Below are 23,958 nucleotides of genomic sequence, written 5' to 3' on the forward strand. Positions count from 1 at the left end.
TTGGCACATCACAAAATGAGTAAAAAATAAAACTCCCAGCAAATAGAACAGTGCTAGTAAGATAAATATTTCTTGAATGAATGAGATTATTTTTTATTGTCAGAGAAAGAGAGAAGGGTGCAGAAAATATACTATTAGAGTTTATTAATGCCACCCTTAAAACTGGGAAAAGATTAAATAAAATTGGCCTGATAATTTTAAACCATTTGGTTTGAATAAAATTGTTTTCTTATCCCCCTTAATTTGCTAAAAGGAATCTTGTTGAGTGAGTAATATTTTACACTTGAAACAACAGTGTCATCTGGATCCAGTAAATAATACCCTAGTCACTATGTTTGTTTTTATTTGTTTTATATTCTAGACCCTGTTTTAAGGTTTCTGGGCTCCAATACAAATACTGATATAATTTGGGAGAACAATTTCATCCAATTCTCTCCTACCCATTGAAATACTCTAGAGTAAAAGCACTTCAGTGAAGGGGTCCAGAATATGTCACTGTGGCATAAAAATTATTTTGAGCAGAAGGCATTTGAGTTCCTGAAATCTCTTATCTGCCTGAGAGCAGAGCCTCCCAAAATAACTCAAAGCACCCAATTGTCAGAAACCAACCAAGGAACATTCTTATCACCAGAGATCTTGAGAAGTCACCACAGCACGACTAAACAAACATTGTCACAAAAACTATCATATCTCCCATGATACTCAGGGCCCATTTACCTTTCCAAAAACTTGTTTTCTCATACATGCCCTTTCTCCCCCTCCCCTTCCCTTATTAAGAAGTCTTTTGTTTTCTTGTAAATGCCCTCCTCCCCTCCCCTTTCCTCTGTTAAGATGGGATATAAGCCCCCAATCCTAACTGCCCCCGTGAGTCACATTTTCTGTGAACTCCTGAACACACATTAATAAAAACACGTGATTAAATTCTGTCTTTTCTCTTGCATATCTGTTCTTTGTCAGTTTAATTCAAAGGCCCCCAACAACTGAACCTAAGACTGTATAGCAATTCTTTCTCCCTGACAACCTGATGATCGAGTATGTCCAATATTTCATTGCAAATACTGAATTTTAAATCTCCACATGGGCCCTGCTATAAGAATAAGCATTATTTATGGTTACATCAGCAGAAGTATATTTGGAAGCTACAAGCAAGGTGATTACTGCCCTGGACACCCCTGCCCACCAGGCCTACCCTGGAATTTGGAAATAAGACTGGCATCGGACACAGCAGAGGTATGTCAATGGCCCGGAAGAGACTTCTAAGTGTTTCCATGAGGTAAATCTGGACATAAGCAGCCTGAATGTATAAACAGAAGGCATCAGTGAGAAGGTCAGTTGGTCAACCTTGGAAGGATAAAAGAAAGGCACCCAGGGCCCACCCCAAGGGGTGATTCCTGCAGCATCCAGCGCTAGGGCCACTATACTGGCACAGTAATGCCTGCATAGCAGGAAGAACAGTCTCCTAACTTCCTTAGCTGAAGGGCAGTCCTTAAAATCACCCACATGCTTTTGTTCCAACACAGTAGGCACTACTAAGTAAATGCTGTTTACAGAAGGAAGAAGGAAAGAGGCTCCCACAAGCAACCTTCTGATTGTAATCTGGCTTCCTTGTAACTTCCTGTGGGCACAAAAAGTGCTGAAGAGGAGTCTATTCCTCCTGTTAACATATCTTCCTACACATAACAAATGAACAAACTTAAGGTCGGTGCAAGGTCCGGTTAGCAGAAGCCAGTCTTACAGGGTTTCAAGAAATTTACGGTCTAGTTGTGAGGACCAGGCACTCGGAGACCTGACACAGTACGAGGGTGCAGCCCCCAGCTCCCAGCCCACAAGACTACACCTGTCAGTCCTCCCATCCACAGCACTTACCAGTTATGCAACCTCCTCCCCTGGCCATCCTTTCATTCAACAACTATTTACTAAGTGTCTACAAGAGCCAAACACTAACCTGGATGGAGGCCTGTGAAAGAGACAAAACAGGGCCTCCTGTAGACTGAGGTCTGCTGAACTGGACATACAGATTAGCCAGCAGGGAAGTTTAACACAGTGGGGTAAAATCTATAGGAGAGGCAGATGGGAGTACCAGATTCTGGGTGTCGGGGAACTGAAATGGGAAGATGAGTAGAAGCCAACTTTGTGGATGGGAAGTGGTCTAGGTGGAGGGTAAGCCGGGGCAAACTTCTGGAGGTAAGAATGGTTAGGAACTGAAGCTGTTTAGTGAAGCTCGAGTTTAGGAAGTTGGGGCAAGGCAAATTTGAAGCCTGAGGGACTTATATAAATCAAACGTTTTGAATTTTATCCTGAAGGCAATGGGGAAGTACTGAGGTATGTTAGCCAAGAGAGAAACCACATGTGGTTTTCTTAAAAATATCACACAGGCTCCAGCAAGAACAAAGGAGGGGGCAGGAGGAAGACAGAAGGCAAGGGGTGCCTTTAACTAACATCTTTGGCAGCTGGCCTAATAACTTACCTTTCGTTCATAATTCCCTCCCCTCTTTCGCTATTGACTTGACTCATAAAATGTTTTTAAGGTCATTTCATTTTCTTATTATGGATTACATGTTGGATTACAAGATAATTTTAACCTAAATATAATTTCATTTTATGGCAATGCCTCTTGTCTGTTCAGAATAAATGACTTCTCTTGATAAATATATTTTGGATCTTAGACAAAATGCCCTCTGTAATCTTTCTATGAAATTTTGTTTTTTATTTGTTTATTTTTTACCTCTTGCCCTGGCCAGAGATCACCTAAACTCATTGCCCAATTTAGGGAGGAAATGCCCAGAGGGGATAATCCCCAGGGAGGGGAAGGTACATTTAACTGCCTGAGGTCCCCACCTGCAGCTCCTCAAAGATGCAAATGGCACACCTGAGGAAACAGAACACCTACGCCTGCCTGGGCAGCAGGAGGTAAAGGCCCACCCAAAGAAAACAAGAGGCCAAAGCCTAAAGAAAATCTGTTGTATTCTCAAAAGTAAAAGCACAGAGGCAGAGCCTGAAGGGGATGCTAGTTTACCATTTCAACAGAAGTCAAGATTATAGACTAGAGCTAAATTAAGTCACCTTCGTACTTTCTTATGGATTTCCCTACAGCTAGTTTCCAGGCCGTTCCCCTGCAGTGATTAGCTATAAAGCTTATTTAGAAAACAAAAGCCTTGTGCTGAGCAGGACAGCCAGAGAGCACTTCCCACCCACACTGGGCCTGGGGAGAGGGGTCCCCTGAGAAAGAGTGGAAGTGGGGGCAGGCCGGCCAGGGAAAAAAGGACGGGGCAGGTGCCAAGGCTAAGGAGTGGCAAGTCCCTGGGACCCTGGAAATGTTCTTCTTCAGCCACTTATGAGAGCTCCCACCTTAGCACCGGCAGGGTCCTTAACAGCTGGCAGAGGGTGAACAAGGACCTACGATACAGCACAGAGAACTATATTCAATATCTTGTAATAACCTAAAATGGAAGAGAATCTGAAGAAAGAATATATATGTATGTGTGTGCGTGTGTGTATGTGTGTATATATATATATGTATGTATGTATATAGATATAACTGAATCACTTTGCTGTATACCTGAAACTAACACAACATTGTAAATTAACTATACTTCAATTAAAAAAAAGGTTAAAAAACAAGAGTTGGTAGAGGGTAAAGGAGCTGTGGAAGAGGGCTATGAAGGAGGAATGTGCGTGAGGGCTTCTTGGTACCTAGACCATTGGATATCAGAAAATCTTACTGTCCTTGAAACTCACAGATGATTGTAAGGGCAGCTATCATTTACTGAGCACAGGAATAGTGCTTAGCATAATAAGTACTTGCTATATGCCAGGTCCTGTTTAAGGTTCTTCACATATGCACACATACATACATATACACACACACACACACATATATACATATGCACACATACACACACACACACATATATACATAAACACACACACACACACACACACACACTCATTTAATCCTCAAGCAGTGCTATCAGGTCAATTCTATTATTATTTCTATTTTATAGTTGAGAAAAGTCTCAGAGAGGTTATATATGTATCAAGATATTAATTCACAGGTGAGTCCTTTTGGAAACTCTACTAAGATCCTACTTACCCTTGAACTTCAGCTATTCTAATACACCTGAATATTGAGGCAGTATTGTATATTTTTGCATAGTGTTGTAGACTCTGTAGCTCGATTGGGTTTGAATCCCAAGCTGTGCCTCTTGCTGGCTGTGTGACTTTGGCCAAATAATCACAGAATGGGCATCATAATGGTAGGTACCCTACTGACCACCTAAGGGCAGTTACAAGGATTCTGTTAGCTGATACCTGCCAAGTCCTTGGAACACAGTACATACTCAATAAAAGCTGGCCACTACTAAAAGTCCATATTAGATCATAAGGAGGAAATCAGAGTGCAAAGGACTATCATGCATAGCAGTGGGAACTGAAAGCTAACAACCGTAACAGCAAAAGGGAAATGTAAAAGCACAGATAACCAAGTATATATGTGGAAATGTGTTGTTTTTTTTTTTTTTTTTTTTTGTGGTATGCGGGCCTCTCACTGTTGTGGCCTCTCCTGTTGTGGAGCACAGTCTCCGGACGCGCAGGCCCAGCGGCCATGGCTCACGGGCCCAGCCGCCCCGTGGCATGTGTGTGGAAATGTGTTTGATGGGAGAAGACAAAATTTATATTTGGCAAGTCTAAGGCCAGTCAACATTTTTCTAAATTCAAACAATCATCAAATTGATGAATGAGGATGCCATTCACATTTCTTCTATAAAGGATCATTACTGGTTAGTTTTATTAGAATCCTAGGGTTTAACAAGTCAACTTAGAAAAATGTTGACTGGCCTTAGACTTGCCAAATAGAAATTTTATAAAATTAAAATAAACTTGTATCGTTCAAATCTCATGACATGTATTCAGAGCAGAACTGGATTTAATGAGAGTAGAACCTATTATTCAATATTAAACCTTGAATCCTGAGAATAAAGATGTAAACATAATCCCAATTGAATGAATTAGCTAATTGGTTTTCTTAGCTATTATATCAATACCTGTATTTTGGCCAATTTATACATAAAATAGAAATTTATTTCATAGTAAATTCAAATGCATACGCAACAAACAGACCCTCTATTATCAAGTACATGAATTGACAAAATGCGTTAGGACTGTGCTGCGTGCTGCAATGGCTACCCTGCTGGCGATAGGTGTTGTCTGAAGGGAAGTATCCTCAGTGCCAAAGCAGAAAACCAGGCACTGTGAGGGTGGATCTAAGCAAGGCTGTCAGGGCCTCCCCTTTGCCATGTCTCTCCCCTACTAGACTTGACTGTGAGAAGGGACCTTGCATTTTGTTCTGCCCAACCCCTAGCAGCAAGCCTGGTAAGTGATTCCTCAATGTTGGGATTAAAGAGGGCCCAATCTTCATCAACAGTCCAAGAGCCAGGAAGACAGGATCAATACACTCTCCTTATAAACCAGATTATAAAGATGGGCATCACTCTCACTCTCGCTGTTTATTTCCCTGTGGTTATCTCCTAGCAGATAAAACACAGCTTTAGTTAGGCTCTGCCTTAGATTTGATTCACAGCCAGTGAGGGGTCCACAGCCTTGGAGGGGAAACAGTGCCTCTTAGAGGCCAACATGTTGGTGGCAGGAGTAATTTGTTAGAGACCTGAGGAGGTACATCCTGGGGACACAATGATGATACTATGGTCCAGTTGATCCCTCTCCACTGGGATCTTCTCCTTCAAGTATAAAGTCTGAAAGTCTGTGGCTCATTTTTATTTGAAAAGTGTCATTTTTTTTTTTTACAGAATCATCTGTTTGAAACATTGCTAACCTGTTAATCATGATTCCTTTCAATTCCTTCAACTTCAACTTGGTGCTAAAGTCTGATTATTTGTTTCCCCCTACAAAATCTGTTGAAATCCTAGCACCCAATGTGATGGCACTGTAGGTGGGGGCTTTGGGAGGTGATTAGGTCATGAGGGCTCCAAATGGGATTAGAGCCTCCATAAATGAGGCCCTTGTCCCTTCTGCTTTGTGAGGACACAACAAAAAGACAAAGGTCTGTGAACCAGGAAGTGGATCCTCACCAGACATGGAATCTGCCAGCACCTCGATCTTGGGCCTCCAGCCACCAGAACTGGTAGAAAATAAATTTCTGTTGTTTATAAGCCACCCAGTCTATGGTATTCTGTTACAGTGGCTCAAATGGAGTAAGACCCTTGGATAATAACAAACTAGCGCTGATGACCCTTGGCTTCAATTTGATGAGAGGATATAAGCTAAAGTTGGCTAGTTCAGTTTAACGAAAAAAAAAAAAGCTTATTGAACATACCACCACATACCAGGTACTAAGCACTCAGCTATTATTGAACATTAATGATAACTTATAACTTATATAAGAGCCAAAGTATAGTGTGTGTTTGGACCACTTCTTGGGTTGGTGGATGACTCAATATGAGAAACCAAGACAGCAACCTCTTCTTGTCTACATATGTTCTGGCAAGATCACAGCTTTGTCTCAGACTGGAAACAACTGGGAAACACTGTTACTGGGTGGAGCTCTGTAGCCTATTGGTTAGAGTTCTCCTTCTAACAAATTATCTACTTCTCCAAAGTGGGAGAGCTTACCTGAGGGAAGTACTGGGGTTAAGCTATGGCAGTGGTCAGGACCAGCCAATGACATGCCCAGGGATAGATGTGGAAAATCAGGAGAGGACACAGGCTCTGCAGTCACAAAAATCTCAGCTCAAATCCCAGTAATTGAGCTTTGTGACCTTCGCAAGTTACTTAACCTCGCTCTTCCAACCATTTCCTTTTGCATGAAGGGGATGAAAGTCAGGAGGTTGAGACAGTTAATGAAGACAATATATGAAAAGTGCGCAGCACAAGAAATTGTTGGCAGTAATTGTTGTTAGGAAATAATACCAACTACCAGGGCTTCCCTGGTGGCGCAGTGGTTGAGAGTCCGCCTGCCGATGCGGGGGACACGGGCTCGTGCCCCGGTCCGGGAGGATCCCACGTGCCGCGGAGCGGCTGGGCCCGTGAGCCATGGCCGCTGAGCCTGCGCACCCGGAGGCTGCGCTCCGCAGCGGGAGAGGCCACAGCAGTGAGAGGCCCACGTACCGCAAAAATAATAATAATAATACCAACTACCACTAAACTCAAGTAAAACTGAACAGTCCAAAGGGTCTTTGCAACAGGATACACCAAATCTCCTGTCCTCCCACCTCCCTTACACTCTGTAAGCCAAGATAAAGGAGAACATAAGCAGCAATAATGAGGGAACATTTATTAAGCACACCTTCTAACTGGACCAGGATGGACACCTGACCCAAGCTGAGCCAGTCAGATTCCCAGAGTCATCTTGAGTCAGTTACTGGGAGCTGAGCTGTGAGGTTACATTGAGAACGGGCTGGGGTCTGGTCAGTGGCCAAAGCCACTTGCAATCCTGGAAGCAGAGAGGCCGTGAGTCAGCACAGAAAGCAGGAGAATGGAATAGACTCATTGAAAAAAGCACAGACGAGATTATGAAGCCTGACATATCTAGACACACACACACACACACACTCACACACGCTACCTGCATGTTGACTCTCCAGTTCTCATGAGGCCCAGGCTGTATTTCCTAAAGATTTCCTTGAAGATTCCCCTATATCCTTACAAGAGACTCTTCTTTAACCTGAGTTCTTTTGAAGACTCAGGATGGACCCCAGACTCTCACAGAACTTCTTCACAACCTTACGTGACACAATTTCAGAATAACAGGAATAGACGCACCATCGTGGTTGAGGTGAAAACTGAACCAGAGGGAGGATGATGTAGAGATAGAGATGTAAGTATAAACCTTGGTATCTGCATGTTTTAAATTTTGTTCTTTTCAGAGACCCAGAGGTCTCTGACAGTGAACTGTCATTTAAAAGTGTGAGCAAGAGGGCTTCCCTGGTGGTGCAGTGGTTGAGAGTCTGCCTGCCAATGCAGGGGACGCGGGTTCGAGCCCTGGTCTGGGAGGATCCCACATGCCGTGGAGCGACTAGGCCCGTGAGCCACAATTACTGAGCCTGTGCATCTGGAGCCTGTGCTCTGCAACAAGAGAGGCCCGCGCACCGCGATGAAGAGTGGCCCCCACTAGCCGCAACTAGAGAAAGCCCTCGCACAGAAACGAAGACCCAACACACCCAAAATTAAATAAATAAATAAATTTATAAAAGTGTGAACAAGAGGCAAGCTACTGAATGAGCAGAGGACTTGCATTTGCATCTCAATGGGGCTGTTACTGATCTTTACTACTTTTAAAAATATGTACTCATTCATTCGTCCATTTATATCTTAAGCATTTTGTGAAAGAGATGATACATCCTAGGAGTATTTGATAATGTGAGGGATTGAGAAAGGTCACAGATATGTATCTCAGGAATGTCCTGGTCCTAAGGTACTCTTTTAAAAGAAATACGTGATTATGAAGGGAAGGAGGCAGGGGAGGTATCTAAACCTGGGAAGACTTCTGGATCCCCAAGACAAACTCATACATGTTAAGGGTTAAATTTATTTCCTACCACTGTTCTTTCTTCATCTGCTTTGCCCTTCCTAAATTACCTCGTGCCACAGGACCCTCATAGTGCTTACTCGGAAACCCACTCAAGAGTACCCTTCCCGGATAGTACCTAATGGGCCTCTCACAATTAAAATGCTCATTCTAGCAAAGCATGGTTCTCATTTAGCTCCTGAGGTATATGACAATTAATTCACACTAATAAATGAAGGACAGTTAAGCATGATGAGAATGTACTCTTTTCATTGATATTTGCATTTTAAAAGAAGATGTTTGGGCTTCCCTGGTGGCCCAGTGGTTGACAGTCCGCCTGCCGATGCAGGAGACACGGGTTCAGGAGACACGGGTTCGTGCCCCGGTCAGGGAAGATCCCACATGCCGTGGAACGGCTAGGCCCGTGAGCCATGGCCGTTGGGCCTGCGCGTCCGGAGCCTGTGCTCTGCAACGGGAAGATGTTTGTTGACCCAAAAGGCTAAAAGAAGATGTTTGTTGACCCAAAAGGCTAAGTCCTTCATGGCATACTTTTATGCATTGTAAACATCTGTTAGGAAGGTAATTTTTGATCCAAGGGTCCTTCCAGGAACTTTTAAATCACACTGTCTACCCCCATTAGAATATAAGTTTCATGAAAACAGACATTTTTATCTGTTTTCAATCATTGCTGAATCTCCAAAGCCTACAATAGTACATTCCATAGTAATTGCTCAGATAATGTTTGTGGAATGAATAAATGATGATGCCAGGATTCGTATCTATCTGGCTTTAAACTGTAATGTTCTTTCTACTATATGAAACTCTATCTCTTTCTTAAAATTAATCTCTTCACCTACCTTACAGTAAAAGAGAAAAGAAGGAAAGAAAGAATGGAAGAGAGAGAGGAAAGTAGATGGTACCAAGATGGATGAAATGAAATTCAAGTTCAGGCATCAGCTGCAACATGGGGCTCCTTGGGTTTCTCCTCAAAAGCAAACTAATAGTTTTGTCAGGGGCTCCAGATGTTTCTCTTCCAAAACTGTTTCTACCTAATATCTTTTCTAAGCTTGTTATTATTTGTGATTATTTAGAGGAAAAAAAAAGGGCATATTTATTTAAAGAAAAACTTATCCAGTAAAAATTATGGAACAGTTGAAAGAAGAAAACATGACCCATATCCTTCCACCGAAATATAACTACTCTGAATTCACATCTTACTACATTTCTTTCTAGGCTTCTTCCTATGTATATATTTTAAATACTTACCCAATTTTATTTATTTATTTTATTTAATCTTTTTTTTTTTTTTTTCTGGCCACCCCATGCAGCTTACAGGATCAGCTTGCAGTAGCTTAGTTCCCCAACCAGGGATCGAACCCTGGCCCCCTGCAGTGGAAGTGCGGAATCCTAACCACTGGACCGCCAGGGAATTCCCCGTATATTTTAAACTTAGCTATTATCATTCAGTATATACAATTTTGTATCCTGATTTATCACTTTTCTATCATCATTTTTTATTTCTGTCATGTACTGATATTATTATTCTCCATGATGTTCAGTGTAAAATTCTGAGTTAAATGAAGTGACATTTTCTGCTGCCAACTGGTATTAAAATTTTATGTTCTTTCATACTGATTCTGTGACAAGGGAATTTTAAAATTCCAATTCTTATCGTTGGCAGGAGATAGAGTTTTACAATTCTCTCTTTCTCTTAAATATTTTAAAAACTGCAAAGAATCAATAAAACATGGGGGTGTATTTATTTATAATGCTGAGCAGATACCTTATTCTCTAACCATTTTCCCCTCGATGTCTTTCCAGATTATGATTCCTGGAGGAATTAATAGCCATTACCCCAAAAGAGAACAACTGCCTTGGACTACATGGAGAGGAACACACCCAAATATAAAGAAATTTAAGCCAGGTTTTATTTATTTAATATATACATAATGCTATCTTCATCTAGGTAAACAGGACCATTCTACAACAGTTGTACAGATTAATATAGTTTTATATATTAATATACTGTAGAGGTAGTTTTAGTCATACGGCTGAAAGATTTAAGAGAATACAGAATTTCTAAAACCAGCAAAAGGAAACTATGGTGTAGGGACCAGACTAGGGTTTGTAGACCTGTTCTGCTATTTACTAGCTATGTGACCACAAGTGATCAACAAAACAAAACAAATAAATAAAACCCTGTTCCCACAGGTTGGGGAGGGATATTTTAAAATATCAACCATGTTACAGGCTCCTTGGTAGATGTTTTTACAAAGACCATTTAATTTAATCCTAAGAATGATGCTATTGGGTTGGCAAGGTGTAGTAAGTTTTTATTCTCCCCTCTTTACTTAAGAGAACCCCAATTTTACTGGGGGTAGCAATATGCTTATACCAAAGCAGAATAACATAATAATGCATTTCCCAGGCTCTCTTGCAACTAAGGCTGGGCAAAGTTCTTAACAAAACAGGTAGAACTTGAAAGATGGGGCTTCCTGGAAAGCAGACTGGCAACTACTATTGATTCAGGTAAGAATTATCAATGGATGCTAGAACTGAAGGGTGAAAGTTTGATGAGAAGAAACAGGATATTTATCAATATTAAAGCATATTCCCCCAATTATACTTATTAACATCAAAGGGAAAAAAACAGTAGAGAATGTTTGGCAGACAACACCTTAAACAGATGATCAAAATTAATATCGCTAATAGTGGGACAAACAAATGTTATGTACCTCCTGAGACGATGCACTGTGAGAAGGGCAGCACTTCTGCGATATTCCTAGCAAAGATGCCAAAGATGCACCATCTGAACTTAATCGGGAAGGTCAGACAAACCCCAATTGTGGGGCATTCCACAAAGTAACTGATCTATCCTGTACTATTCCAAATATTGAAATCATAAAAGACAAAGAAAGAGGAACCGTTCCAGACTGAAGATGACTATAGAGACAACATCAAAATGTAGTGTGTAATCCTGGTTTGGATACTGGGCCAGAAAAGAAAATAATTGGGACTCCTGGCAAAATTTGAATAAGGCCTGTGTTATTTAAGAAAATGCTTTTGTTGTTAGGAATTTGACACTGAAGTAAAGGGACATCATGCCTATAAATTCTTCTCCAGGTGATTCAGGGGAAAAATGTATATATTTAGAGAGAAAAAAAATGATAAATTAATTGGGGTAAAAATGTTAACGTTTGATCTGGGTATAAAATATTTGGGAATTCTTTGTGCAATTTTTGCAACCTTTCTTCAATTCTAAAATTAGTTCAGAATAAAAGTTACAAGAGTAAAGAGTGGGGAAGAACAGGTAACTTGTTGATAGATAACTTTTGACCTTGACCTTTGCCCTTCTTTCTTTCCAGATAAGGATGCAACTACAACCAGCTTGTAACAAAAAAGATGAAAGCCTCAAGCCAAGTAATTGCTTAGCAGAAAGATTCCAGCTTAGATCCCAGACAATTTGTTTTAAGGCATTCTTTGGTTTTCTGTTGCAAGGCAGAAGGTAATCAAAACAGATATAGCAAAATTAAGTTTAATTTGCCCAAGGCTACACCATTCAAAAGTGGCAGGACTAGAATGAAAACCCAGTTCTGTTTAGGTTTGCAAACAAAACATGCCATTTTGACCTATACCATGCTGAAGCCCAGGCTTCGCTCTCTATGAAATGGGAATAAGAATTTTAGCACTCCAGAATGAACCTATAGTGGGAGAGAACTTATAGCAGGGCCTGGCAGAGAGGACAGAGACTCATATGTTTGCTGAATCAGTAGTTCAGGAAACCAAGCACATCTGTTTTCAGTATTCTGCTATACCGAGCAATTTTTAAGTACTGAAGAAAAAAAAAAAAACAAAAACCTGTATTTCTGTGGGTGTAATACTCTAGTTGCAGATATTAGTCAGCAGTTCCATTCAGTTTCTTGGATCTCTTTCACCACTCTCTCTCCCCTTCCTCTTCTTTGCCTCTTCTCTCCTTCACAGAAGCCTTTCTAACCCCCTCTCATTATCAATCAGCTCCTGCAACTCCATCTCCTACCCCATCCCACCCCTCAAAAAGAGGGAGGGGCTGAGTATGAATTTTGGGAGAAAAGCTCTTTGAACAAAGTGGTTCATTCCACCAGGGAAGGCAGGAGTTAGTCCCCAAGAAGGACCATCCTTCCTAAAACGGCAAGGAAAAATCAAAAACAGGGAGCCTAAGTCTCTGGCCAGACCCAAGTAGGTACCTACAGGCCAAGATTCCAAAAGCTCCAGGCAGAAGACTGAAAGGTACAGGAAGGCACTGTACTCAGGTCCAACCAACCCATCAGATATGCAACTCTCCTGAAGTTGAAGGACACAGCAGAACTTAGAATCACTAATTCTATTAAAATGAAAGGTGTTAAATTTGTAGTTTCATTGATTTGTTTTAAGTGGTTATGAATTTTGAGCTTTTAAAAAAAACAAAGATCTTGATATTTATTATACCATGAAATAAGTATCCAAATGCCAGTAGAGTCATTTTGCTCTGACCCAGAAACCTGAACCAGACCTAGATAGCAGTGCCCTCACAGGAAGGAGATTGGCTGTGGCAATGACCTATTGAGACCTTGGATTCTGAGCAATTTAGGACTCACTATGCACATACCTGGGAGAGAGGGAGCAGTTTAAGGACTTGGTTGTGGGTCCTTTGTGTCTCACAAACTGTGGCCCTGCCCTGGAAAGGCCATGTGTGTATGCAGGTGTTGGAGTTAGGGAGAGGGTAGTGGGAAGCGTAAGCTGGAGCTCTTCTAGTTCTTTATACTACCCACGACTAGTACGGTGTTTGAGATCCTGGGCAGGGCAGCATCATGGAACAGTCAAGCTAAAGAGAAGACTTCTCTCCTCTGCCTCTCTGTGCTCATAATCTTCTCATCTTCCATTCCTCTGCCCATGGACGCCTGATCTGCGGGCAGACAATTAGGTCCACACCCAGCTCCCTCTTCTTTCCTCAAACTGCATGCCAGCTCTGGACCCTCCACCTAATCTGCGAGTTACTGAGCCTACCCCAATTATTCATACAGTGAATAATTTGCCATCATAGGCCATTGGTTGCTCATAATCAACATCATTAAAGAACTGGAACTGGGGAGAGAGGGGATCTTTGACATGTGGGCTGGCTTTGAAAAGTTCTGTTCCAGGTCAGTTACCATCCTGCTGGCCTGAAGGTCCAATCTACATTGACCGACTGTAGGCTCTTCCAAGAGAGAGCCTACAGGGTCCCCTGCTCTTGTACTCACTTGGGCCACAGGCTCAGGCAAATGAGGTAGTCAGCTGCAACTTGCTCTGGGTCATGAACTGCTAATGAACGTGGCAATGACTCCATACTAAGTCATCTTAAGCTTCCAGGGAATCTTGGCATCACCTAGTAATGCGAACTTCAAAGGACTTAGTCTAGCTGTGCAATGGGGCAGTAAAATCTTCCACCCCATCCTGGCTATTCAGGACCTGCCTGTTCAGCTAGTTATAGATGTTGGGGGAACACAGTGGGTGTGGAGAGGTGACAGTCAAATTCTCTACAGGAGGTAAGAGTGCCTGGGCCTGGAGCTGATAAATTTGTCCTTTAATAAACAGTCTTATAAAAAGTCCGTTGGAACTGAAAATGGGATTTCCTAGTTAAGGTGTTTCATAAGTAAGCAATTCTCTTTATTGTATTTTCCTAAGAATGGAAACACACCTGGACTGTACTTTTTTAAAAGAGGGTGTAGATATAAATACAAAGCAGTGTAAAATTACTTTTATTAAATAATGCAACATGATCTCTTGAACCTTTCACACAGCAACAGTACTGATGTGAGCAAATGCTAGTCGCACTGCTGGGAAAATATTTTTTTAAAAAACCTGGCGGGCTTCCTTGGTGGCACAGTGATTGAGAGTCCGCCTACTGATGCAGGGAACACGGGTTCGTGCCCCGGTCCGGGAAGATCCCATATGCTGCGGAGCGGCTAGGCCCATGAGCCATGGCCGCTGAGCCTGCGTGTCCTGAGCAAAACAAAAAACAAAAAAAACCCCTAAAAACCTGGCAAGCAGTCAAGTCCATCAGGGCATATAGTGAGCATCTATTCTATTTTTCCTATCCTGATAAACTTTCTCCTGGAACAGTAGTCTAGCTCTCCTTTGAAGAAAGTCCCTGTTCCCCTGTTCTTATGCCATATGCTTTGAATTGAGGGGAGGATTCCCACTGCTTGTTTTAGAGGTGGGCGTGTGAATCAAGGCCAATCAGAGCACCTCATACACAGGGCTATAGGAATTGGCCCAACACAAAGACACGTGCCCCAATAAGATCCAGTGAGTCATAAGAGGACTTTTGCTGAGATTCTAAGGAGAGAGGTAAAGAGTCTTCCTTGATGAACTTGGTCCTGGGAGGTTATAGGACTGCAGGAACTGACAGCCAACTTGCCCTTGTACAGAGCCAGAGAAAGAAACCAATATAAAGAGCAGAGTCCAGATATAATGAAAGCCCAGATCCTGGAGAGATTATCTTGATGCCCCAGATCAAGTCATATCTGAAGTATCAGACTTTTCAGTAACATAAGCCAATAAAGTTTGAGTTGAGTACTATTATAGGGTAATATCTTTAAATGTTCGGTTGTTAAGAAATTGATGATATACACCAAAGGTATCTGAGTCTCCACTCTAACCTTTATTAAGTACTTACTCTGCTTCATGTACTAAAGTACTAAGCGCATTGAAGTTATTATCTAATAAAATTCTAACAACCATATGAGGAAGATACTATTATTGTTCTTCTCAAAACAGGTAGAGCAGAAATTTGCATCCTGGACTCTAGAGCATGTGAAACTACTTGACAGTTCAAAGTGCTTGCCTTGGTCATGTTTCGCATCTCCTAAGAGAGGTGGCTGTCCAACATTTTAGCCTCTGAATCTTTTTGTTCAAATGACATAGGAAGTATAAACAAATGAAATCAATCAAATGGAGCAGGATGGGGGCCCAGAACCCTCTTTCTTGCACCCTCCTCTTCCAAGGAATTCCTAGGGCTTTAAAAAATATTTTTAAAGCATTTCATGGAACACAATAAGAAAGGATGAAGAATACCTCTTCTTGTATGGAACAATTTCCAAGATACATTAAATGGGAAAAAGTAAGGTGTAAAACAGTGTGTACAATGTGCTACATTTATTTGTGTTATTAAAAGCGAGAGAGTCCATATGCATATATGTATATCCGGAAGGATAAACAATAATTATCTATATTAATTGCCTGGGTGGCCAAGGAATAGTAGGGAGACTTTTTGCTAAATACCCTTTTGCACTTTATATTTTAACCATATGAATGTATCACCTGTCTTAAAGAAGAAGAAGAAGGAGTCTACGATGATGACAATAACTGCATTAGTGTAACGAATTTCAAACAAAAGTAAGCTTGCCACTGGGAGGTTGAGATGATTCTCCCAATGGGATGCTATCTGATCCTAAAAATTTAAGTCCTTCCCCAGACGTTTGTCTTTACATCTGACTAAGTGTTAATTACTAAGTTGGTTACTGAAAGCCAACAAAATATTCATAAACTAAAATTAGTTAATACAATTTTCTGAGGACCCTGTTTCAGACTCTATTGAGGAAGTCTGGCTGCCATGCAATGCAGCAACACTGCAGAATTTCTGCTTCCATGCATACAAGCTGAAAGTGGGAATTTCCTCATTTGGGGAGTTCATTCATCCATTAAAGAGCTACCAAGTGCTGTCTATGCATCAGATACTGTGCTTAAGCACTGAAGATATAGCAATTTACAAAATGGCTAAAATCCCTACCCTTAAGGGTTTACATTCAGGTGATGGTGGGGAAATACACAATAAACAAGATTCCATTAATGCCATGATGAACATTTCTTCACATTTTATGAAACCTAAAATTGGGATGTGTCTTTTGGTAGATGGCATCTTAGAGTCAGCGGCGTTTTTGGTTTTTTTTCTTTCCTTCTTTCTCTGAGGTGAACTTGATGGCATCTTAAGAGAATAAGGTATCAGACTGATAAGTGCTACAGAGGAAAATAAGCACAGCAGAGGAAGGAGTATGGGGAGGTTGCAACGTAAAACAGTCAGGAGAGACCCAAGTGGCCTTTGAGCAGACTTAAATAAGGTGAAGGGAGTGAGGCATTTCTCCATGTGGGTAGAGTAGCAAACAACCAAAACACAGGAAAAAACAAGCACAAAGGCCATGAGGGGAAATCAAATTTCAGGAACACAAGCAAGCCAGTGTTGCTAGACTAGAAGGAATAAAGCAGGAGGTAAGGTCAGAGAGACAACAGAGGGGCCAGATTACACAGGGACTTGTATACCACCTTTCTACTTGGTGCCTTGAGTCTAGAGAGGTCAGATAGCATAGTACATAAGAGCACAGGCTTTGGAGTTAGATTGCCAATTTATGTCCCAGCTGTGCCACTTCCTAGTGGTATGACATCAGGCAAGTTACTCTCTGTGCCTGCTTCGCCATCTGAAAAATGGGGCTAATGACACTACCCATAAGGTTGTTGTGAGGATTAAGTCAATCATTTTATGTAAAGTCCTTTGAATAGATAGTCTAGCAAAGATAGAGCACAAATGTTTTTGATACTGTTACTATTGATTGGTTATGAATTTCAATTGCTGTTTCATCATTATCAATTTATTTTGCGGTGTGTTATTTGATTAATAAATAAAATTAATACATAATGTTATCAAAAATATTTTTGAACCCTGATTTTCCAGTAACTAGTCTTTAAAAACCTGTATGTGATATATTTCAAACACAAATTATCACCTCCACTCATCCTCCTAAGTCGGTATGGACAACACCCCACCGTATCACCACTACCCTCAATCAAAACACAATCTTGTGCAATGATATTTCATTGTTGTTGTTGAGTTTGCCACTAGAAAGTAAGAAAGGATGGGGAAAGTGGGCCACTGAGGAGAGCGACTGAACTAGGGGATTGTAAGGAAGCAATTCTAAAAGTGGATTTCAAACCAATGAATTTTGTTAGTTGCTCTGTTGTCAGAAAAATAATTTTAATTTACCCAAGTTAAAATTTTGGATTATACGTATGTTAATGATTCATGACATTCTTATACTGAATATTTAGACTTAAGAAAGTGAGAAGTATAAGGGCGTAAGTCAGGCAGTCACAATTTTTTCATGTTTTTTCTCTTCCTTTATGGTGCTTGAGCATCTGCCATGTAAAAGGAATTATGCTAGATCATTAAAGGGTACAAATAGGAACGAGACATGGTCTCTGACTTTTCTCTATAAAATCAGTGGAACTGGATTTGCATGTAATCTCCTTTCTCTTTTCAGTCCATTTCATGGCTGCTCCCTTTTCAGACGCCCGATTGGGGGAAAAATTAGGCACTGTACCCTCTCTGCCTCCTCTTTTTCCTGGAAGCATCAAGCAGCTCTACCCCTTCCCAGACACCAGGAGAGAGGCAAGACTGTGAGGTCAAGGGGAAATCTGGGGGCTCCACCCTCATTTCCTCTGTCCCAGACTGCCCACTCCTCCTGCCCATAGTCCTTCCTGGCCAGTGGAGGCTGTTAGGGAAGAAAACAGGTCAAATGAAGGGAAAACTCATAGTACGCTGTTAGTGACTTACTACATTCAGCAAAATTTAAAACAAAGCAGGGCATTTTGAAAAGGGTGGTGTCTTAAAATAATTCTGCTAAGATGTCAAGGCGCTACTTTTTATTACCAAATAATACATGTGATAGACATCCATGAGTCCCACTTGACCTCAGAGCTTTATCTCTGATAGTGGGGTAGAGTGGGGCACAGGGAGGAGGTGAGGAGAGGCTCAGGGAGGGGTAAGGCTTAGGGACTGGGTGAAGTTCTTTGCACACATTACCTGGTAATAAAAATGCTGAGCATTTATTGGTTATTTTTTTTAGGCTGCAATGAAATGCCCCCATGGAAAATGTCTGAAGCAAAATGTCAAGTGTCCAGTTTTAAAGCAGAGGACAATGCTTAGTGTACAGTATTTTGGGCAGTATGATCCCCACTGTTCTCCAAGTCACCCAGGCTTAAAACCTTGGCACTAGGAAAGGAACATGCACCAGAGCCTTTGTGATATGTGTTATCTGCAATCCCACTTTACAGATGAAAAAAGGACCTTCTTCCTTAGCATTATATTCATATTTCCTTTAATGTTTTGTTCATGTATCCATTAATATCACCTTTTATGGGACAATGCTAAGCCACAGAGATATAAAAATGAATAACACAGTTGTGCCCTTAACAGTCCGGTTCAACAGGCATTTATTGAGAGCTTCCCACATATCAACAACTGCAAAGTGCTAGCATATACATACGTATCTGGATTTCAGGAAGAGCTTTCAGAGGATGCCAGAGTTAAGTCTTAAGGAACTATGGGGCTTCCCTGGTGGCACAGTGGTTAAGAATCCGCCTGCCAATGCAGGGGACACAGGTTCAAGCCCTGGTCTGGGAAGATCCCACGTGCTGTGGAGCAACTAAGTCCATGCGCCACAACTACTGAGCCTGTGCTCTAGAGCCCGTGAGCCACATCTACTGAGCCCACGCGCCACAACTACTGAAGCCCACAAGCCTAGAGCCCATGCTCTGCAACAAGAGAAGCCACCGCAATGAGAAGCCCACGCACCGCAACGAAGAGTAGCCCCCGCTCGCGGCATCTAGAGGAAGCCTGTGAGCAGCAACAAAGACCCAACACAGCCAAAAATAAATAAAAATAAATTAAAAAAAAAAGTCTTAAGGAACTAGCAGGAGTTTCCTTGATGAAGTGGAGGGAGGGGAAGGGCATATCCAGGCATATATCCAGAGTATGTGAGGGAGACAGGAGCTAGAAAGACAGGCAAGAGCCAGAACATAATAGGCCTGTACACCAAGCTAAGGAGTTTGGATTTTATTATGGAGAGAATGGGCAACCACTGGAGGACTTTCAGAAGAAGATCAACACAGACAGGTGTTTTGTTATTGTTAGGCTCACCCAAGGGTGGACTGCAGATGACTGGAAGGAAGCCAGGGCGTGAATGCAGACAAACTAGTTAGGAAGCTATTGCCATAATCTTGGTGGAAAATGACAACATAAACTATGTCAGAAGCAGAGAGCATGGAGAGCAGAGACCTATTTGAGCAATATTCTATAAATAGACATGACAGGATTGACTACTGAACACATGGGGGTGCAATCCAGAGTTTCAGATTCCTCCCAGCTTCCTCCTTCTAGCTTAGGCAATTATTTGGCTAATGGTACCAAAGAGCGTGTCAGGGCACACAGAAAAAGCACATTGATTTTGTTTTCTTTAAGGGAGGCCGGGGAATCTGAGACCTGTGGGGCATCCAAGTGGAGACGTGTATTAATCAATTAGCTAACTAGACCCTGCGCTTTTTAGGTTCAAGATATTTATTTACAAGACTACTCCATAAGCGTGTGTACCTGGCACTCTCATTTCGAAAGAAACAAGGCATACCGATTTGAAAAATGCCATTTTTCATGCTAAAAAAAAAACCACACCGAAAATGTAGGGGTTTAGAGTTAATAACAAAACGTCATGCTACTAGCTGCCGAACTGACACGGCAGATCAATGTATTTTCTCTAGTAAGTTAAATGCAGGTTTCGAGTGGTTTCCTCCCCAAACCACAGGAAAATAGCGGTGTACCTGGTATTTAGATCCAGGAATTCCTTTTAGCAGGTTGGAAGAGCAAGAGCTGAGAAATGCGCCCTCCTGTGGCAGTGGAATGAGGGGGCTCTAGCAACCTTTTTACCACCAAACAAAGCCCTGTAAAGAAATGCAATTTGCGGGGACAAGAAGGCCACAACGCCGGTACTGCTACACCGCGAAACCAAAAGAACCCTTCCAGGGGCCGGGAACCCTTACCTGTCACGTCGGCCGAAGGAAAATTTCACTTTCGACTCAACAAAATACGACCCCAGATTTGACAGCTTGCACTACGTCCGGCGACAATTAAACACCCTGCAAGCCAAAATGCGTACACTATCCGGATCCTCTCCAGCTGGCAGGGCAGGGCTCGGACCACGTGGGTGGTTGGGACCAGCCCGAGCGACCAGCGCAGGGCTAGGGTAGGAGGAGTGTCCTTGCGGAGGGAGGCGGGGCCTGAGCAGTGGGCGGGGCTTGGGCGGACCCAGGCTACCGGCCTCCTCTCGCCTGCTTTCCCCCTTGCCCTCGCCCTTCGAGCAGCCACGTAATGCCACGTCCCCGCGCATGCGCATTTCGACAGGTGGTGGAGGCTGTTTCCGGGCTTAGGGGGCTGGAGCTGCAGCCGAGTAAGAGGCGGTGTTGGTGGCGGCCGGAGAGCGCTGAGTGCGGGCTTGGGGGGCCAGGCCCTGCGGAGGACAGGGGAAGTTATCTTTTCTTTCCCGACGGGGCCGGTGGAGCCGGTGGCTGACCGGCAAAATGAATTTCCTCCGCGGGGTTATGGGGGGTCAGAGTGCCGGACCCCAGCACACAGAAGCTGAGACGGTGAGAGGAGCGGCGGGTCCGGGACTTGGGAAGGGTCCGGGCAGGAACTGGGACGGAGGACTCGGGGGCCCGGAGGTCACCTCCCGCGCGTCACCATGGGCCGGGAGTCCAAATGCCTCCTCCCCCTTTGCCCCCGTGCCTTCCATCCTCTCCTGAAACCCCCGAGTTATTTCCTCACGCCCCCAACGAAACCCCCAGCGCGGCGGCTCGGCCCTGCTGACAACAGCTCCGCAGGCCGCTTGGTGGTGGTCCGCGGGTGGTGCCGCCCGGGAAGTCATCGATACGGGGCAGCGGTGGCCCGACCTGTCTCCCACGCCCCTCGGGGCCGCGGGCCTGTCCCTCCCGTTTCGCCAGTGTCTACACTGGTGGTGAGGAAAGTCCAGCTCCCTCCCTCGCGGTCTGGAATGGGGCTTTGGGGAAGACAGCAAGAAGGTTTAAAACCCAGCTGTTGACCAGAGCAGTTGGCTAAGAATAATACGATAGTTTGGGCACGAAGCTGCCTGCCCCTGTCCCTTCAATTGGAGACAGGTCGTTCTGCCAGGTGTTATTAGTTCGGACCCCGTTTTTCAGTCTTACCCAAATATTTGGGAAATACTCCCTCGGACGTTGTAGGGATCTTTCGCGCTCAAACTGCTTTGGAAACACATTTCCCTTCCATTCACCCCATTCAGAAGTCTAAACTCGTGGTAACAGGATTTGCAGCGTCACTTTAAAAAAATTGTTGGCTACTACAAACAGTATTTGATAAGTTGGTTCGATTTTAGGTTTAGGATAAACTTTCTTCGAAGTTTGGTTGTCTATTAGAAATGAGTGTATATGACATTTTTTAAAACTAAGCTTTTAATTTGAGAGTAATTTTAGATCTACAAGAAAGTGACAAACTACGACCTTTTGGGGGGGCTGCGTTGGGTCTTCGTTGCTGCGCGCGGGCTTTCTCTAGCTGCAGCGAGCGGGGTCTACTCTTCGTTGCGGTGCACGGGCTTCTCATTGCGGTGGCTTCTCGTTGCAGAGCACGGGCTGTAGGTGCGCGGGCTTCAGTAGTTGTGGGACACGGCCTCAGTAGTTGTGGCGCATGGGCTCTAGAGCGCAGGCTCGGTAGTTGTGGTGCAAGGGCTTAGCTGCTCTGCAGCATGTGGGATCTCCCTGGACCAGGGCTCGAACCCGTGTCCCCTGCATTGGCAGGCGGATTCTTAACCACTGCGCCACCAGGGAAGTCCAAAGTATGACATTTTAAAGGTAAACTTTGGGTAGTATTTGTATGCATTACTGGGTTGTCTATGAACATAGATCCCATGTTCTGTGTTAACTGGGATCCTGAAGGGTAAATAATAGCTTTCATTTGTCAAGCTCTTACCTTGTGCTGGGTACTGTGCTCTTTATAGTTCACATTCTCCTTAGATCCCTAACCACCCTGAAAGATAGGTGATAGTATCCTCACTTTACAAATGAAGAAATGAGGCTTAGAGAGGTGAAGTAACTTGACCTAGGTCACACTGCTAGTAATGGAGCAGGGATTCAACCAAAGTTTGCCTTACATCAAAGCCTAGGCTTTATTGCTGCTGCCCTGTATTTTAATACTTATCTGGGAATTTTGGAAATTTATATAATTATTAGAACTAACCTCACAAAATCTGAGTTAGAACTGTTTAAAGCAGAAGCTGAAGGCTGGTGAATCTTATCTTCCTTCATATGAAAATCAGGAGATTTCACATGCAGACACACAAACCAATATTTGGCTTCTCTTGTCCATTCCCACCGGGGCTTCAAGGCAGCTGAGCTGCGCTCTTAGAAGACCACGCTCTCTCCAGGTTACCATAGTCACAGCCCACCCCTTCAGCTTTTGTTTGTGTATATTATCTGTCTGATATTTTTCTTTGAGGCACCAAGTTTTATAGTGTGGTTTATTAGAGCTTGCTTTGGAGTTAGACCTTGATTTGAATCCTTGCCTTCCACCCCTAATTGGATTGAACAGGCAAGAGAGGCTGAAACCTTATGAGTAAAATGAGGAAAATGCCTACTCTGATGGGTGTAGTGAAGATTAAGTGAAGTAAGGAATAGAAAGAGCCTAAGACTTAGTATGTGCTTAATAAAGGCTAATTTTTATTACATGTGTTTAGGGAAAGAATACTCTTTTTGTTATAGTTAGTCTTGGCACAATGACTTCTGTAGAAAAGGTGATGTTCATTTAACTGGGTATAGGATTTTAAAGCTGAAAGCCCCTTTGCAGATCATCCAGGTGGAACCCCCTTATTTTACAAGTTAGGAAACTGAGGCACAGAGCACTAAAGCAATTTGTGCAGTATTGCAGAGCTGAGACTAGAACACTTTGATCTTGCCATAGTGAATGGAACAACATAGCTTTTATATCATGATTTCAAAGTTGAAACTTGAGTATCAGATGTGTATCTTGTATATATAAACTGAAAGGAAAGTTGGGGGGATCCTTGTTCTTGCCTAACTTTGAACGTGTATACTCAAAATTGGAGAACTAATATGTCTTCTGATGAGAATTAATAGTTTACTCTGAGTTACAGTATGAATAAAATTTATTTCACCATCTCATTCCATCAGGAAGAATAATTGATATAAGGGGTCATGGGTCACTAATTTAGAAGTATTTATAGAGCATCAATAGAGTGTGTTGGTACAATATTAGATCTTTTAATTGGTGATTTGAAGTGACCTGGATATTCCAGTTGCCAGAGCTTAAAATATCTAACTTCTGCATTATCAGCTAGTATTTTGTAGGTTTGTCCATTCCTGCAAAATTAAATTATTTTCATTGTGGTTTTCCATCTTTTTTGCTATTCTCATCTCTTTCCAGTGGAAAGCCTCTTTTCATTGTCTAAATTCTACTTCTCCTTTAAATCCATCATCGATCCCTTCCCTGATTTGCACCCCTTACTTCTTTCCCCACCAAGCTGCATAGAATCTTTCCCCTCTGAGCAATCTTCACAATTTAAGTAGATTGTGCA

The 23,958-nt window shown here is 42.7% G+C and overlaps 2 protein-coding genes across 5 annotated transcripts in view; one reads left to right on the forward strand and one right to left on the reverse strand.

Annotated features, from left to right (window-relative positions):
• The window catches only part of G3BP2 (G3BP stress granule assembly factor 2), an 86,512-nt gene extending 65,972 nt beyond the window's left edge, over positions 1-20,540 (reverse strand). The window contains exon 1 of the mRNA XM_032632808.1: positions 20,381-20,540. The gene's annotated coding sequence lies outside the window, so the exon portion shown is untranslated. The remainder of the gene's footprint in view (positions 1-20,380) is intronic.
• Positions 20,541-20,731: 191 nt separating this feature from the next.
• Positions 20,732-23,958, forward strand: part of USO1 (USO1 vesicle transport factor) — a 90,126-nt gene continuing 86,899 nt past the window's right edge. For 2 of the 4 annotated variants that reach the window (XM_032632452.1, XM_032632454.1), the window contains exon 1: positions 20,750-20,983. In XM_032632452.1, the coding sequence (XP_032488343.1) occupies positions 20,918-20,983 (66 nt within the window). In that variant the 5' untranslated portion in view covers positions 20,750-20,917. Of the gene's footprint in view, positions 20,984-23,958 lie in introns of all 4 variants that reach the window. The other 2 variants (XM_032632453.1, XM_032632455.1) reach the window with 2 other exon arrangements.

Source organism: Phocoena sinus, chromosome 5 (genome assembly GCF_008692025.1).
Source record: "Phocoena sinus isolate mPhoSin1 chromosome 5, mPhoSin1.pri, whole genome shotgun sequence".
NCBI classification, from domain to species: domain Eukaryota; kingdom Metazoa; phylum Chordata; class Mammalia; order Artiodactyla; family Phocoenidae; genus Phocoena; species Phocoena sinus.